Source organism: Pinus tabuliformis, chromosome 9 (assembly GCF_031772625.1).
Source record: "Pinus tabuliformis cultivar Carrire ecotype Pingquan chromosome 9, CPIR1, whole genome shotgun sequence".
Lineage (NCBI taxonomy): Eukaryota > Viridiplantae > Streptophyta > Pinopsida > Pinales > Pinaceae > Pinus > Pinus tabuliformis.
The window spans coordinates 1,595,695,841-1,595,714,019 of NC_142307.1; the positions used below are offsets into that span (position 1 = coordinate 1,595,695,841).

Sequence of the window (18,179 nt, forward strand, 5' to 3'; positions counted from 1 at the left end):
CAGAGAGGCTACAAGAGCCATGAAAGACATGGACATTGACTAAGTTGCTCAGAGGATGAGCAACACTTTCAGTAGGGGGTGATGATGATCCTCATCATTGGATAATTATATGGGCCTTAATTCACCTCCTAGCTTAGTCAAACCAACTATTCTCACGACTTATTGCATACTTTTGATTATATTTTGTTTATGAGATGAGTTAGAGTTTGATATTTTGCTTTGTAGTCTAATATGCATTTAATGCAGGATTAGAGCCTTTTAGTCCATGTCACAAAACACACGGGGAGCACTAAACTCAATGTTCAACACCAATGCAATATTATTGGTTAGATTGTCTCTCATTTGCTACTATGAAATCTCAACGATTGTAATGTGTTTTATCTAACAAAATTTTGAATAAAAAACAAGGTTATTCATCTTTTTAGTGATCAAACCTCATTGAAGATGTACAGTTTCATTGTTATGATATCAAGCAGCATAAATTTGTTTGAGTTCATTGTTCAAGCTATCATTGGTTGTTACCTCACTCATTTTGTCACTAAAATTTCTGCTATTGTTGCGTGTATTATCCAAGAAAAAATTGCAAAGAAACATGATCATTCATATTTAAATTAATCAAACCTCATTGAAGAGGAGAGTTTCATTATTGTGATATCAACCAGCATAAACTTGTTTGAGAGTTGATTGCTCAAGCTATCACTGTTAAATATAATATATTTATTCAGTTCCCAAAACAGATTCTGGTCCGTGAAGCGACAAAATCTTTAGCACAGTCCCATAAGAGAAGACAGTTATAAATAATTCCTAGTTAAAAAGAAATCAATCCATCCTTAACTAATCACCTTCTTCCACGGAGAGCTGATTTCAAGGTTCCCAAATTTTTGCTTCCACAAACCAGTAAACATAACTTCCAAAAAATGGTATGACAGCCCATATCCTTCATTACTTAATGCTTGGTGACAAAACATCTTCTTTGAAGATGTTGAAAATAACTATTGCCAAATCTTTAATATATCATTTACCTCCAAAACAAGAACATCCACTGCATAGATGATACATTACTTTAAGCCAGATGTGTCAACATCTTCCTTGAAAATGTTGAGAATAACTACTATCTCCATATGTTCTTCACCTCTAAAAGAGGCATTCCACTACATAAATGATAAAATCTGCCTGAAATAGCTGAAATAAATAGCACTGAAACTAGAAACGTACATATAGTTTATAAATATTACAATCAAAATAATCGGATATCCCCATTACGCTGAAATAGAATCCAAATCGAGCTCTTCATCTGAATCAATAACATTTTCATAGTCATAATAAGCATTAACCTGCAAAGATCAATAAAATCAGTCAAAAGTTCAAACACATGGAAATTACCCACAAATATAAATAATCACAAACCTAGCATTAGCCCTCAGTAACCAGAAAATTAAACATTATATGTACTAATAACAATGATAAAAAATTTCCGTCTCATTTACTAACGATTAGCAGCATAAACGTGATATGAAATCTCCAAGGTGCTCTCTTAGAACCATATCTATGGAGATGTCTATCTCTGTGCACTGAACCGTCAAGAGATTGGCTTAAGCTCTAACAGTAAGCACATACGCCTCAATCATTTCTCATTCACTAGCTAGCCTGAGGTTGGCAGTTTACTCTCCTTCAGAGGAAGGCTAGTTTGTCATTAAAAACTCAATAAGCCCCAACCCACTCCAATTAGAGTATTGTATGCCAGTGAGAATCCAATTACTTTCCATGAAAAGGGCACGTAAGTGGGTCTCCATGAAATAAGCCAAGAATCTCCTCCATACTTCACCAGAAGAGGATGGAAATTGATGCAAGCAAATGCTCTTCATTAAGAATTCCATGTCAAAGGAGATGATTAAGCTCTAATCAACAGAAAAATATTAAAAGCACTCAAGACTGCTTTGAGCGGTTTACTAGCAGCCCCGCAAAAGATCTGTGTACATTGTGAGATGAAAATCTTTAACATCTCTTCAAGCTCGACACACTCTCAAACCCCTCGATGTACTTGTGCATGAGTAAATAAATGCACTAGCTTTCACCTCAGAACCATGATTGAGATGCTGAAATGAAATATAAAAGGTATGATGTAGAACCCCACCTTTGGCCGAGGCATTACAGCTTCAAATGTGTGAAAATTTGGATTAGCAAAATCAGGTGGCTCCAATATAATATATGCACCCCGATTATTGTAACGCTCCGTGCTGGCCTGTATCATGTTCAATCACCTGAAGATAAGTGCTCAAGGAAAAATAGAACCTACATTGATATTTGAACAATGCATGCACGTACTATATTTGCATTCAACTATGCATATACAGTAATATCTGTTTCATAAGTTTCTATTGTATAAACACTTGATCCAAAACAAAGGACACTTAATTTGTTCTCCTATTGTTTCACAACTATCCATCGCTTCCATTGATAAAACCTCCTAAATGTAGGAGCAGGTAAACTTTATTAGAAGTTTGACAACAAAAGCAGCAATTAGCAGAGGGAAAAAGATCGAACTACAGTAAAAGACCTACCATAATTTATTCGTGACCTGTCCCATCATTAACACCTATTGAATTGCGGTTCCATATTATTTTTAAATTTGGATATATTATTACTACAGACCTAGCAAAGAACAGCTCAGGAAGATGTTTGATGATTTTCATGTCTACCTGTAAATTTAAATATGGCTTGCAAATTTTCAGTTCTGCTTTCAATTAATTATCATAACAAACCAATTCATCACAAGAGCTAAGAGTTAACTAAAAGGCCCCATTTTCCAGTGCTTCACACCCCCTTTCAGGCTGCTTCTTCTGGCATGTTTTTGGCCAGAATCTGTACACGGCAATCCCACCACACCAAAAACACAATTTAACCAAATTCAGATGTGATCTATGGGATTTCTAGGGTCTCTAAAACAACCCAGTTTGTCAAAAAAACAACCCCAGCCATGGATCATTCAGAAATCCAAGATTTACGTTTTTAGATTCCAGCAAGGGTGGAGCATTTTTGTTTAACGCTTAGAAAAATCCTTGAACATCCATTGAGAAACAAATAGGAGAAATGCAGTTTCACAAGAACTCATGGCTATGTGTTAAAATTGGCAAGTAGGGCCAAACTCCATGTGGGTCATCTTATTTATGGCAGCTGATATTTTTCCTGGACTCCTCTCATCGAGAGGTGTAGGATTGATCTAAAGATCATCCGATTCCGATAAATATTCATGGAGTTATGAATTTATTTGTGTTATAAGACAATTCGTCAAGGTCAGCGAGCGACCAAATAACCCCCACATGTGCTCAACGTTTTAGTATAAAAGGAGGTGACTTGAGAGTCATTTCACACAAACTTCACTCTTGATTTCTCTCCACTCACTTTGGATTTTAGTTGAAGAGAAATCTAGGAGAGGAAGCCCTAAACGCAGGAGGGAAGGAGGCTGATCTACGCTGCCCTAATGGAGATCAAACCGCAGTTATGGAAGGAACCTATACGCTGACCTAAAGAAGATGTCCTTACCATTAACGCAATCATGGAAGGAGGGTTAACGCAGCTATGAAGGGGGGTAAACAAGCTGCCCTAGCCGCAGTCCTAAAAGCCTACCTAGCCGCAGTCAAGGAGGGTTGCATGATGCCCTAGCTGCAGGCCACTTCAAGTGACCAAATTGATGGATGGAGGGCCAAGGTTCTAGGACCAAGAGGGCAAGCTCCTAGGCTGAGTAAAGGAGGAACATAATGCTGTATGGAGAGGCCTAAACGTAGGCCTAATGCTGCTGTCCTAGAATACCCTAGACGCAGTCATTCACTGCCATACGCTATTCTAAATGAGGTCTGTTCATACTTACAAAGAGGCCGACTTTGTAAAGGAGAATTACGGATTGTTTGAGGGCAGCAAAAGGTAAGGTAAGACTGTTTGAGAAGGCTGTTAGTGTGCAGCAGAGGTCTGTGGTAGGCCACAGGCCAGCGTGGAAGTGTTAGGGGCTGCCATATGCTCAGAACAGCAGCATGAGAAGGCAACCATCTACCTTGACTAGGCCGCAGTTCATTAAGGTTGTTCAAGGTATGTTTTGGGGCATGATTGTTGGGTTGCTGTAGGTTACAATGGGACAGCAGCAAGCACGGTGCTGCAAACACAAATGGGACAGCAAGCAATCATAGGAGCAGCAATGACATGTGGCAGCCAAAGCACATTGGGACAGCAGTAGCAATGCTAAACAGTGGGACAACAGCATGGTGCTGCAGGGGACAGCAAGCTATGACATGGCACAGCAATGCTAAACAGTGGGACAGCAGCAAATGCAATCATGGTGGAGCATGGTAGATGGGACAGCAAGGACATGGTGCTTGCATGGGACTGCAAGCAATCATGGTGCAGCAGTATGATGTGTGCAGCATGGTAATGAGGTCCAGCATAGTGATGATGAGTGCAGCACGATGCAGCACAGTGAGGTGCAACATGATGACGAGGTGCAGCACTATGATGGGTGATGGAGTCACCTGGAAGAATCAGTTGAAGCAGCATGTCTTCAACTAAATTCAGCTACCTCATGTATCATCCTCTTAGAGATGATCTATGCTATTATAAGTCAAAGTGTTGACTTTTGTTGTAAATATGCCATCTCTCTCTCTGTTGAACTATTGAAGAACATATAAGAAGAATTGATCAAGGGTTTCCCCACATTGGGGTTTGTCCCTGGCTAGCGCCACATCTTGTGTCCTCTTGTCTTGGCTTGTCTTCTGCAATCTATTTTATGTTCTATCTGCAATTTACTTTAATGCTGATGTGATTGCTAATCTAGATAAGATATTGAGCTAACTGTGAAAATTGAAATAAATTGCTCTAAGCATAGAACATACCTAAAATTAACACTGTGCTTAAATAAATCAAATTAAATGTATTAAAAGAAAAATAAGCATCCTATGAGAAAACAAAAGATGCATTTTATGCCATATTACTATTATGATATTGGGCCATTCTCATTGTAATAGCAAGAGTGTAGAAAAACAAAACACATGGAAAACCTACGAATTTTGGCACAATAGTCATTGTGCAATATAGCATGTGTTACTGGATCTGCCACCACTGTGTAGTATCCACAGATCCTTGGATCCAGATCCATAAGGATCCGTCATGGAAGCAAAGCACGGATCCCCTAGAGAAGGAAATGGATCCTATGGAAAATGAAATGGATCCTAAATTTTCCAATGCTTTTTCGACCCACCAATTCCCAATAATTGAACCTTTTAAAGAAAATATCACAAAAAACTAAATGCCCAAAACCCTAAACCCCATTCCTGCTCAAGGTCTGAACTATCCTTGTGTCAAGATCTATTCTCGAGGTCTGATTTATCAAGGTCATCTCTCAAGGTTTGATCTATCATTATGTTCATAGTCTGTTGTCAAGGTCTGATCTATCCTTGTGTGCTATGTTACAGCGAAATCTAGCATGCCTAGGACAAAGTTGCACTAGGCAATATCCTAGAAGATGCGTAAGCTTCAGCAAAATGACCACTATAACCTCAAAAGCTATTCCCCTGATATTTAGTAAGGAAATGCCCGTTACACGGTTGGCTTCCTGATAAGCATTAGAGATCAAGTAACCCAGGAATAACCCAAGCTAAATGCCCTCTAGAAGGTTTACAATGAGATATCCACTTGGAATATGCTTCGCAAATTAGGGCTTTAGTGGATATGGATAATAATCGTCTGATTTTGGCCAAGAAGTGTCTTGTTAGTGTTAGGATAACTTAATTCAACCATTCACCACAAGGAAAGTCCCAGAAGCAAGAAACCCTAAGAAATTTTATGGTTGTCATAAACTAGGGTTTTAAACCTAGAAAATTTGCCGAAAAGCAATTAGCCTATAACAAAGCCAAAATCAGTCTCGAAAACACTTAATCTGCAAAGGACTAATTTGGAGATAAATATAGGTCATGATACTCACCAAAATGTGTGAGACCCCCTACAAGAAAACTTTTCTCTTATTTTGGACAACCAGCTAGACAGCAACCCTACACATTAGCTTGATGATGATGATGATATGCTAGCTCCTCCACCATTTGCACCAGTCACTACATCTCTCGCCATCCGACATTCCTCTTAGTTGAAGATGGGCTACTGCGCAATAGGTACTTTGATCATTTTGCAATAGGGTGCTTTTACTTAATGTTTGGAGCATTTAGTGTGGATGTAAGGGGCGATCTAGATGACTGACCGATCTTGATTGTAAATCTATTCTCTCACCTTACCATGGGTTAATATTTAGCCATAGTCCAGCGGGACCTCCCCCAAGGCCTTAGGGTTATAAGAGGGGCACTACTTGAAAAAACCTGGATTGAAGTAGTGTGTTCATTCTCCATTTTACCATACTTAACACTTTTCGTGTCACATTATAAACCCTTTCCACCACCTCCATTCTTCAGGTCTAACTTGTCATTGGTTCATTGAGATTTGGCACACCCTCTTATCCACATCCTGAGTAGGGACAGAAAATATTGCCATGGAAGTTGATGCAGCTAAAAGAATGGAAAAGCATAATATGGCCACAATGAAAGAAAAAAAAAAATCAAAATGCAAAAGATGGTTGGGACATCCGTTATCGTGTGGGAAAAATCCTAGCATGAGCTCTACCCTCCTCATTAGCCATCACCTGCTTCTTGAGCACTTGATGTTCCTTCTCATCAAAATGAACCCTTGCATGTCCCAATCCTGGTCAGCGATAAACTGCCTCATCTTAAGGGGTAAATTAAATGTTATATCATAAAGAGAAAAACTTTGATCCTTGAGCTATGCACTATAATACGAAGTATTATCAAGAAGTGTTATCATGATACAAGAGCTCATATTTTTTGCAAACATTGTGCTTATATTATGGAGTGGTTTTTTGTTTATGTTTCTTTTCTTGCTAATGTTCTCAAAAATAATTATTGAAATTAATTCTAATTTGCAAATCAATAAAAATTATCCTAAGATTAAATGTTCTCTACCATTGAGGAGCTACTATACTATGTGGCAATGAGCAACTAGGATTTTCCACTTGTTTGTTGTGTTGCAGGTAAGGTCGATTGGCTGTCTCAAACCATTTCGCAAGGAAGCTTTATGTCACTTCAAGAATCTCGTATTTTAACAAGCATATAAAGCAAAGGTTGGGGCCACTCCAAGAGGTGGCCACTCCTAAGGAGGTTTTGAAAGTTTTTCAGGTTAGATCGTTATCATAAATCGTGCTTAGCGACTTAAGGAAGCATCAACTTCACACTACGGTCAAAAGGTGAAACTCTATTCACATAGGTATAAATCTGACAACCAAAAAATCTATAAAAAATTCTTAAACAATAAAATAGTTTTTCCTTTTCCGCATTTAATATTAGTTTGCTGCATTTTTCATTTGTCTATCATTTTCAGCAAGTGATTTCGCGGTAAATTATCATAACTTGTTGGATCTAAAGATCACCTTTTAGGTATAAGTTATTTTGAAGCATATTTGTGATCCGGTAAGGTGTTCCTTTTGCAAATGCAACCAGACTTTTTCACCGACCTGAAACTTGTGTGGCACCCAATGTTGATCATGTCGCTGCTTGTACTTGGCATTTGATTTCTCCAGAATGTCATGGACCTACTGGCGAATATGTTGGATGTGCTCAATGAAGTTGTTTGCCTTATCTGTTTCGGACTGGACATGAGCCGAATCTGCCTGAGTAGCTACAAATGGCATGGACACATCGATGGGAGATAGTGGCTAGAATCCCAAGCCCACCTGAAAAGGGTTGTGGCCAGTCGCGCTGTGGAGAGCCCAGTTATAGCTATGCTAAACATAGGGGAGGCTCTCATCGCATGAGCGTGGATGCTTTGAGTTGTACATGCGTAGAATGTGTACGATCATCCTATTGACAACCTCTGTCTGGCCATCAGTTTGGGGATGGAAGGTTGTGGACTTAGTGAGTTTGGTGTCCAGCATCGACCAGAGACTAGACCAAAATGTACTGAGGAACCTGTTGTCTCGATCTGAGATGATAGACTGTGGGATCCCAAAGTGTACCCACACTCGTTCAAAGAAGAGTTTAGCAGTGGCTTCTGCTGTGATATTCTTCTTGCAAGCCGCCATAATGGCCATCTTCAAGAACCTATCGACAACCACAAAAACACAGTCGTTTCCATGCTTAGTAGAAGGAAGGCCCGACATGTAATCCATGGAGATGGATTCCCAAGGTCAACTAGGGGTAGGCAGCAGGGTATAGAGGCCTTGCTTCTTGATGGTCAGTTTGGCAATGGCGCAGGCAGTGCATGATCTGATGTACTTCCCGACATCCTGTCGAAGATTCAGCCAATAGAAATACTTCTGCAGTACTGCCACCGTTTTCTCGACCTCGAAATGCCCAGCAGCCCGACTGTAGTGTGCTTCACAAATCATCTTGGCATGCTCGCTTGAAGGAACACAAAGGTGATCCAGGTGGCATAAAAAGGCATCCTGGAGGTTAAAATCTGGAACATGCCGACCCTCCAAGAGTGTCTGGTATGTGTGGTTGAATTCTCGCTCGCCTTTGTAGGGAAGTGGCCAATCAAAAATATCGTGCCCGCAAGAGTTAAGAACGATGGTTAATGCCATGATCAGTGGTCGACTGAGGCAATCTACAACATTATTGGCGCTGCCCTTCTTATACTTGATATTCAAATGGAACTATTGCAGGTATGTGGACCACTTTTGATGGCGATCATTCTGCAATTTCCCTTGGGTCTGTATGAACTAGAGGGGTTGGTGGTCTGTGTGGATGACCGTTTGCTTCCCCAAAATGTAATTTTTCCATTGTCAGAAGGCCTGCACAATGGAATACATCTCTTTGTCATAAGTGGGATACTTCCGGACTATGTCTGAAAGTGTCTCACTGTGATATGCCACTGGATGCCTGTGTTGAGTAAGGACTGCCCCAATAGCATAGTCAAAGGCATTTGTCTCGACCTCAAATGGTTGTTGCAAGTCTGGTAATGCGAGCACTGGTGCCGAGCAGAGGTGATGTTTCAACTCTGTGAATGCCTTCTGTTAAGATTCAGACCAAAAGAATTTTGCTTTCGCTCCTCCCTTGGTGACTTGACTCAAGGGCCAAGTGATATGAGAAAATCCCAACATGAACTTGCGGTAGAAGTTGGCAAGACCCAGAAAGCTACAGAGCTCTGTCAGAATGGCTGGAGATGGCCAATCTCGAATGACTTGGATCTTGGCTAGATCCACATGCACCCCTCGTTCATTAATAATGTATCCCAAATACTGAACTTGGGTCATGCCAAAAGTGCATTTCTCCAAATTTTCACATAACTTGTGTTGCTACAATGTTTGGAGAACCTGTCAGATGTGGTGGAGCTGATCTTCCCAACTCTGGCTGAAGATCAGGATGTCATCCAAATATACCACTACAAATGAGTTGTTGAATGGCCACAAGATGTCATCCATTAGCGTCATGAAGGTTGCAAGAGCATTCGTCAACCCGAAAGGCATAACCGACCATTCGAAAAGGCCCTCCTTGGCTTTGAAGGCAGTGTTCCACACATCGGAGGGTCCGATTGGTACCTAGTGATATCCTGACTTCAAATCGATCTTGCTAAAATATATTGCCCCCTTCAGTTGGTCCAAGGGGTCATCAATCCGTGGGATCGGGTATATTACGGACAGTGATTTTATTCAGCGCTCGATAGTCAATACAGAGTCTCCAAGTCCCATCCTTCTTCTGTACCAACACGATCGGGCTCCCACAGGGCGATGAACTCGGACGGATGTGACCTTTCTGCAGCAGTTCCTGAATCTGCCTCTTGATTTCATCATTCTCCAGAACGGAGCGCTGATAGATTGGTCCATTGGGCAGCAGCGCACCTGGGGTCAGATCAATGGAGTGCTTGACCTGACAATGCAGAGGAACCCCTGCGGGGGAGGTGAAGATGTCCTCGTATTCCTCCACGACCTTGTCCATCTATAGTTGTCATGCAAAGGGGCCCTGTTTGGAGTTCGTGGCCACCGTCTTCTTCTTTCCTTGAGGGCGTATTATCAAGAAAACAAATTTTCCAGTTTTGGAAATGAGCTTATTGCATTGTTTCGCAATAACCAAAGAGATGGTGGTAGGCGGTGCTACCTCTGGTATCCTGTACAACTTATTTCCCAAAGTAACAATAACAACACGAGGCTTTGATTCATACACAGCATGTCGCTTCCACAAGTATGGCTGGCCTAATAATACATCACAAACATCAAGGGTAGCAACGTCACACAATACCTCATCTGTGAAGGGCTTGATGTTGCATGGAAGGCGACACTGCTAGCTCACCCAAAGATGGCGTCCTTAGTGAAGCCACCAGATGGTGTACAGTGGTGGATGTGTTGTGGTCATTAAGCCCAGCCGCTTCACGACCTCTACCGAAATGAGGTTCTTTTGGCTCCCGCTGTCGACAATGAACTGTAGCGGGGAGCCCTTTACCCACATCTAGGAGTGGAAGAGGCGCTCCTCCTCCTTTGGATCTTCGGGTTCCTCCTTCTGGATCTTCGTGGTGGCAACGGTGGCGTTGGGCTCCGCATCGATAATCTGCTTCCCTTTGTCATTCCCCTTGTCGAGTTCTGACTCAGAGTCGGAACATGCATCTGATTCTGAAACCTTTAGTTCGGCCACCAGTGACCAATGTTTTAAAACTCCGACTCCAACTCGGCCAAGGGTCGACTCTAACTCCAACTCGGTCTCAACTTGGTCGGCTCGATTTCTTTGACTCAATCATTGTAAAAAATACATTAAATATTTATTTTTTTTATAAAAAAACATAATTTTAAAGATTTTCATTCATGTTTCCAAACACACAGCATTAGAATATAGATAGAAGACAACATATGATCATAGTAGGCTCATGAATATATCCATTATAGCAAAATGGCACCCAGTGCACTGTCCAATACATACATGATGAAGATATAGATATCATAACAAAAACACATAACCAAGGAGGCTACAAATGGCGTTATCCTCCAAAATAGATTGTAAGTCATCAAGGAACTAATACAAGGGTCCAAGAGTGTTCCTCACTCCAAGAAAGTTCCAAAGTGCATGTGTACATCTTCAAAAGGTGCATCCTCCACTATGTTGTCATCTAAGAGAGACCCTATGTCACCCTTTTCAAGCATGTGAGTGACATGGCACCCCTAAGGGTAAGCATTGGCATCAAAGAGGGATGTGCTAGCCCTCCTAAGTCATCTCAATGATAACCATCCTCAATTGTGCTTTGGAAGAAGGCACCATCCACCAAAACAGGGTCAAGGCTAGCGAGGGGGCATCTTCAGTCCATTTGGGCATATCATCAAATAGTCCAACGTCCAAGCTTTTAAGTTTAGTGTTTTAGCATTTGGAGGCTCATCAAGGGGTGTAGCCTCACGTGGAATCAACTCAAGGCTCGATGCTCCTCTTTGGAGGGCCAAGGTTGGGGCCACAAAGTTAGGTTTGCTTTAATAAAGGGGCAAAGAACCTATTGGAAGGTTTTGAAGAAGAATGAAGATATCCCTTAAGGAATCTCTACTACATATGTGATACCACCTAAACAAACCTCTCAAGATCAAGCGAGATAAACTCATTTAGGGACAAAAAACCATTAAAATATCATAGTGAAAACTTTGGAGTCCCCCGAAAGAAAAAAAATAAAAATAAAAATCGTTGTTTTTTAGTTCACGGGCCACTGTCATCCAACCCGGCCGAGTAGGCTCGGACTCAGCCAAGCCGGCCGGGTTATTACCGAGTTGGCCAAGTTGTTAGACAACTCGATCGGCTCAGTAATAACCCGGCTGGCCGAACCAGTTCACTGGCCGAGTCGACCCAATGAGGCCTTGACTCGAACCAACTCAGCCGAATCGGTTTTGAGCCAGTCGAATCTTAAAACACTGCCAGTGACTGCTTGGCCCGACACTCACTTGTGTTGTGAGTGGAGCTCTTATGGAACTCACACCACTTTCCCGTGTCCTTTTTCGACTTCGCGGCGTTGTTCTTTGCTTGCAGCTTTGGCGGATTGTCTTGGGCCGCCCCGCCTTGGCTTTGTCTTTCATTCTGCGGTTTGGGGGCACCGTTCCCTTGCTTCGGGTTCACAGATCCAAAGCCTCACTTCTTCTGTTTAAACTTTTGCTCGATCTTGACGGCATATCAGTATGTCGTGCCAAGCGAGGAGATGTTCAGGAATTCTATTTCGTCCTGGATGTACCTATGCAGGGAGCCGCGGTATTTGAGTGCCAAATGCTGCTTTGAATCCTTGATACACAACTTTGTTCGAAGGGTATGGAAAATATTGGTAGACTCCGGCACGTCTTGGTCCCTTCCCTGCCGCAGCGTGGTCCACTTTATGTATTGATCCTCATAGCTTCCAACAGGGTAGTACTGCTCCTTGATGGCTGCCCAAAATGAATTCCAAGTGGGTGCGACTGAAAATAGTGAGGTCGTACTTTCATCCTTCTACTCGTAGTAGGTTTCCCACTAGTCTTTGACGTGGGGGTGGCTTTGAGAAGAGCGAAAATAATCTTTTCCTGGCCGGAAAAATCATGAACAGAAAAATACCCTTCTAGCAAATTTATCCATTTATCTACGGCGTCTGCATCTATCTGACCCTCAAATATGGGAATGTCAAAGTTAACTTGTACCTTAAGGAGTGTGGCGCTTCCAGAGTAGCTACTCGAAGTAGATGTGTTGCCCTTGGGTAGCCGCTGAAGGATCTGGGCAAAGTTGTCCATCATCGCGTTCCTTTGTCGCTCGAGGGCCTCTTCGAGCAAGATTTTGATAGGATCTCCTGCCCCCTCGTCTTTCTTTTCATCCGCCATAGCAGGCCGTCGGGATTTGTGAGGCTGGTCTTGCAAAGGTTCGACCAGTTCAAGCCCTAACTCCTTATATCCCGACCTCATTTGGGACATGCAAAGAAAGACTGAGAAAGAGCAAACCGCTCTGATACCACTGATCCGAATTTAAACAGGAACGCAACAAATTATAGATATAACCATACATACAAAGATGCAACAGAAATAGTACTTCATTTCATTACTATAAAACACTGAAATATACTTACAAACAAAAATGGAAATAAACTAGCTAGGGCGATGGTAGCTTATATCTGAGAAGAGATGTGGCGGCTACATGCCTTTCAACCGTCTTACAATGAGACTCAAAGGCCTATTTATTGTGGAGAAACAATGGAAAACCCTAAACATCCAAAAACCTAACCCTAGGAGATGAAGCGCCAAACCCCGTTTTGGGTAAATTGGTACATCAACTTCCCGGGGTCGTAACTTTGGCATATGATCTCTGTTTGACGCACACAATACCTCGTTAGAAAGATCTATCTGAGGAATACAACTTTGGGAAGAGCAATATTGGTACATGGACCCATGTTGCTCCTAGTTTTCCCAAAAAACATCATTTAGGGCCTCAAAACAGCTCCAAAAGTTCAGGACCCGAAAAACTGCTAAAAATAGTAAACTGTGCTACAATTAAGGAAACTGAAAAACTGAAAGAAACGATGGTGGGGGTCCAAGTGGAATTGGCGGGTGGCCACCAATATCCACCTGGATCAATTTGACACTTGTATCTAGACAATAAGTTGTAGGATCGCAGATTCAAAGAGCTTTTGTTCATTGGACCTGCGTTTTTAGCCACCTACAACCAAATCCCGCACTTTCCCAACTATATTGTCTAGATTTGGTTATACTCAACTCTATATTTCCATCATTTCCAGCTACCTTAATCGCCTATTCTTAAACCCAGAATTTTTTGGGTGTATTTTACATAACCCAAAATTCTGAAAATTGATTTCCAGCCACCTGGAGATAAAGTTTTTTGTCACAATGATTGGAGGGGAGGCCTCAAAAGCCTCAAGAATTACCCTCTACCCTTCTTATACTGTTGGGTAATTGTGAAGAGGTTTTTAACACAATAAGAGGCCTTTAACACGGGTAATAGCTTTCTGCCCCTGCATTTTAACGCAAATTTTGCAATTTATCCAACAAGACAGCAAGTTGTTTTCACTTATAACCTATGAAACCGGATTCATTCCTCAGCCCTCACATGTCCCGAATTGGGAAAATCGGACACGTGTCCTCTGGATCGTGTTCGAGCGTGTCCCATCGGGACACGAACGTGTCCCGATTCTGGGACACGTGTCCCGCTTTTTTGACCTCTGTGCAGCCATAAAAGGCCGATTTGGGCCATTCTAACATCACAATACTCATTTTCTCTTGCTATGGGTTTGTTGTGGGTGTGTGAGAGCGAAGAGAAAAGGGTGTGGGAGCATTTTGGAGGCGATTCAAGCAACAAGTAAGTGCATTTTGTCTCTATTTTTTTTGCATTTTTATTACAACAGTTTGCATGTGCATTTTTTTTACAAATTTGTGCATTTTTTCTTTATTTTTTTACAGCATTCATGGCTCAATCAAGGGCAGCAGGGAAGGGGCAAAGGAAGGGGAAGAATGTCCCCATTGGAGATGCCCCTCCTCTTCCAATTTCATCAGGGTCTGCAAGTGTTCCCTCTATTGGAAGTGGGGCTGCAACAATGGCTTCAAATGTTGAGGGAAGACAACAGCCTCAAGATAACAAATATCCCTTGTGGAAATATGTCACAAGAGAGCAAGGGCCAGGCAACAAGATGAAGGGAGGAGGCAATGTTGCTTGGAAATGCAACTATTGCAACAATCATTTCATGAGCACATATTACCGTGTGAAAGCTCATTTGTTGGCTTTACCAAGTTGTGGAATTGCGTCTTTAGCTAAGAGGAAAGAAATGGAAAAAGACTTCAGCAACATATTTCCATTTGAGAGTTCTGGTGGGACATAAGTAGCAAAAAGAAAGGCAATGGCACTTGGTCCAATGGACAAGAATTTTTAGAAAGAGAAACGGGAAGAGCTTGATCTCACCATTGCATTTGTTTTCTACCAGAACTTCATATCCTTTAATGTTGCACGCTCACCTTTATTTATTGAGATGTGCCGAGCTCTAACTCAAGGGGCTCCATTAGGGTATGTGCCTCCTGGGTCAGAGAAGCTTAGAACCACATTGTTGACGAAGGCAAAGAAAGAGATGGAAAAAATGCTTGAGCCTATTAAATCAGCATGGCCAACATCTGGGGTTAGCATTGTTTCTAATGGATGGACAAATCTAGCACGGCACCCACTCATCAACTTCATGGTGTCTTCCTTGAATGGTCCAGTTAACTTGAAATTAGTGGATGCATTTGGACAATAGAAGGATGCACAATATATGGGTGAGTTGTTTATTAAAGTTACTGAAGATGTAGGTGTTGATTCTTGTGTGCTAATCATTACAGATAATGCACCTGTTTGCAAGGTTGTTGGCATGATTGTGGAAACTAAATATCCACAAGTATTTTGGACACTTTGCATTCTCCATTCTTTGAATTTAGCACTTAAATCTCTTGCTTTTGATGTGCTTTGGATTGGAAGCATTATTGAGGATGCACATCATATCTGCAACTTTGTACACAATCATACAAATGCCCTCACTATCTACAAGGAGTACACCAATCTATCATTGTTGAAGATTGCAAATACACGGTTTTCCTTTTCGTTCATCGTGTTGAAGAGGTTGAGGGAGGTCAAGACCACTCTTGGGGCCATGGTTATTTCAGAGTTTTGGTCTTTTTAGAGAATGACAGATCAAGCAACCTCAAAAAGAGTGGACACAGTGTTAGATGATGCTTGGTGTAAGAGGGTAGATCTACTTATTCAGATCATGGACCCTATCATTTCTTTGCTTCGATTTGCATAAACAGACCAACCCATCCTGGGAGAGGTTTATGAGGGATGGGATTCCATGATTGAGTCTGTGAGGAGCATTATTTTACAGAGTGAGTGCCCCGAGTATGAGACATCATCGGAGGCCTTCTTCACCACCATATAGGATATTCTTGTCAATAGATGGGACAAAAATTGCACACCTTTACATTGTTTGGCTCACTCACTAAACCCAAAATACTACAGCCATGAGTGGTTGAATGGTGGACCTTCCCGCAAATTCCCTCCTCGCATGCATGGTGAAATTTCACAGGGGAGGAAAGATGCATTGAGGTGGATTTTTCGGGATAGATCATTGCTTGATGAGGTGGAGGACGCCTTTGCAGAGTTTTCCACTGCCATCGGTCAATTTGCAGGATATGATGTGATTAGAGACAGGGGGTAAGAAGCCCTTTTCCCTATTCTTGATGGGCAACTCATGGGGCAACAACAAGCCCTCTTATACACCGGTTAGCCATGAGGCTCCTCTCTCAGGTGACTTCATCCTCTTGTTGCGAGAGGAATTGGAGCACATATGGGAATTTGTATAGTGTCAAGAAGAGCAAGCTTGAGCAGTCCAAGGCAGAGACAATGGTGTATGTGCACACCAACCTTCGTCTTATTTACAAGGAGAGGGATGAGTGGTTGAAGGGAAAGAAAAAGATGTGGGATGTCTTTCTTGATGATATGGGTTTGGATAGCGATGTTGAGTTGGCATTGGCCAACTTGGATCTTAAGGAGTCAGTGCTAGAGCCTATCACTTTTGATGATGGTGATGCTGTAGAGGGGTCATCCTCCACACATGCAGATGCAGAGATGACATTGGATACAGAGGAGGAGGATGCAACAGAGGAGAGCCGTGTTGACCAAGATGATCAGTACAGTGATGGCAGAGATGACACTGGATATAGAGGAGGAGGATGCAGCAGAGGAGAGTAGTGGTGACCATGATGATGAGTACAGTGATGCTGATTTTGATGATGAGGATTGATGACTCATGAGCTACCTACTGCCTTGAGGCTTGTAGTTGTTTTGTATTTGCTATTTCTATTTGCCATTGGCATTGCTACTACCTATGTAACACATTTTGATTTTGATGACTTAATGAGAAAACTATAGTATCTTGTCTTTCTCCTATTGGATCATTGATGAATATGTATTATGTCACAATTGTATTTGTATGCATAATGTTACTTTGTAAAACTTACATCTAGATGAAGATCTATGTTTGAATCAATGAATTTGTATCATGAATGAGAATTTGTGTAAGAAATATCTAATTTTTAATCTCTCTCTCTCTATATATATATATAGATAACATGTCCTAACGTGTCCTGTTCTAGGGGGTCAACATGTCCATGTCTGACACTCGAATCCTCATGTCCTTCGTGTCTTGTGTCGTCGTGTCAAGTGACTTAGCTTATAACTCTAAAACGGTGCACTCAATTAGAAAAATAATAACATATTCGGTTAGAGTATTCTCAGTAGACCAAAATCCATAGATTACACGCTATATATCAAGTGATTTGGCTACTAATAATTTTCCATTAGAAATCTTCTCTTTCTTTAATGTTTATTTATAACAAGCCCACGGGGCTTTGGATTGATGGTGAATGGGTGTTCTGTTAAGGCACTCCTTGCGATAGGTCAAAGGTTCAAATCCCCTGTGGGTGCTAAGGTAGTATTATATAGAAGAAAAAAATGTTTATTTATAACAAGACAACAAGCACACAAAGAACAACTTCACCCATTTGACTCCACTAAAGGCACTGGTCATATATCCAAAGCAGTGGAGAGTATTCAGGGAAGCCTCCCTTAGCTATTTAGGAGGTGTTGGGCTTAAAGAGTGTGGGCAAGGGCCAAGGTGACAGTGGATCCTCATCTTGTGTGTGCCAATCCAGTGACGTTGTCAGGTCCTTAGCAGCCTTGCTAATCGGATCAATAAAAGGACCATCAATGAAGAGTTGATTTTACAAGAAACCCAGCGATGTAATTACAAGTGGAAATTTTGATCATTTAAAATCAAAACGGCCCCTTTTGGCCTCATCCATGTAGCATTTTGCCTCCTTTTGGGGTTTACTCAACATAAATTTGAAAAATTAACAAAAAAAAATTAACTTAGCCTCCAAGTATTTTGTGGATTGCAAGCTTCTCATTTTGTGGGAGGCCAAGGAGGAAATTTTGAAGAGCCTCATCTATAAATATAGGCCTTCTCCTCCTTGGAAAATCATTGTGAATTTGTTGGGATCTATCAAAACGTGAATTTTTTCATGAGACAAAAGGGTTTACATGTGAATTCTCTTCTTTTGTTAGTTGATCAAATACTTTTCATAGGCAATTTCTAGAGTAACACAAAGTTACTACAAGTCTAAAGCT

At 41.5% G+C, this 18,179-nt stretch overlaps 1 protein-coding gene across 1 annotated transcript in view; it reads right to left on the bottom strand.

Annotated features, from left to right (window-relative positions):
- Positions 1-908: 908 nt before the first annotated feature.
- Positions 909-18,179, bottom strand: part of PP7 (serine/threonine phosphatase 7) — a 168,765-nt gene continuing 151,494 nt past the window's right edge. The window contains exons 4-5 of the mRNA XM_089441187.1: positions 2,135-2,242; positions 909-1,334 (exon numbers count right to left, since the gene is read on the bottom strand). Of these exons, the coding sequence (XP_089297313.1) occupies positions 1,260-1,334; positions 2,135-2,242 (183 nt within the window). The 3' untranslated portion in view covers positions 909-1,259. The remainder of the gene's footprint in view (positions 1,335-2,134; positions 2,243-18,179) is intronic.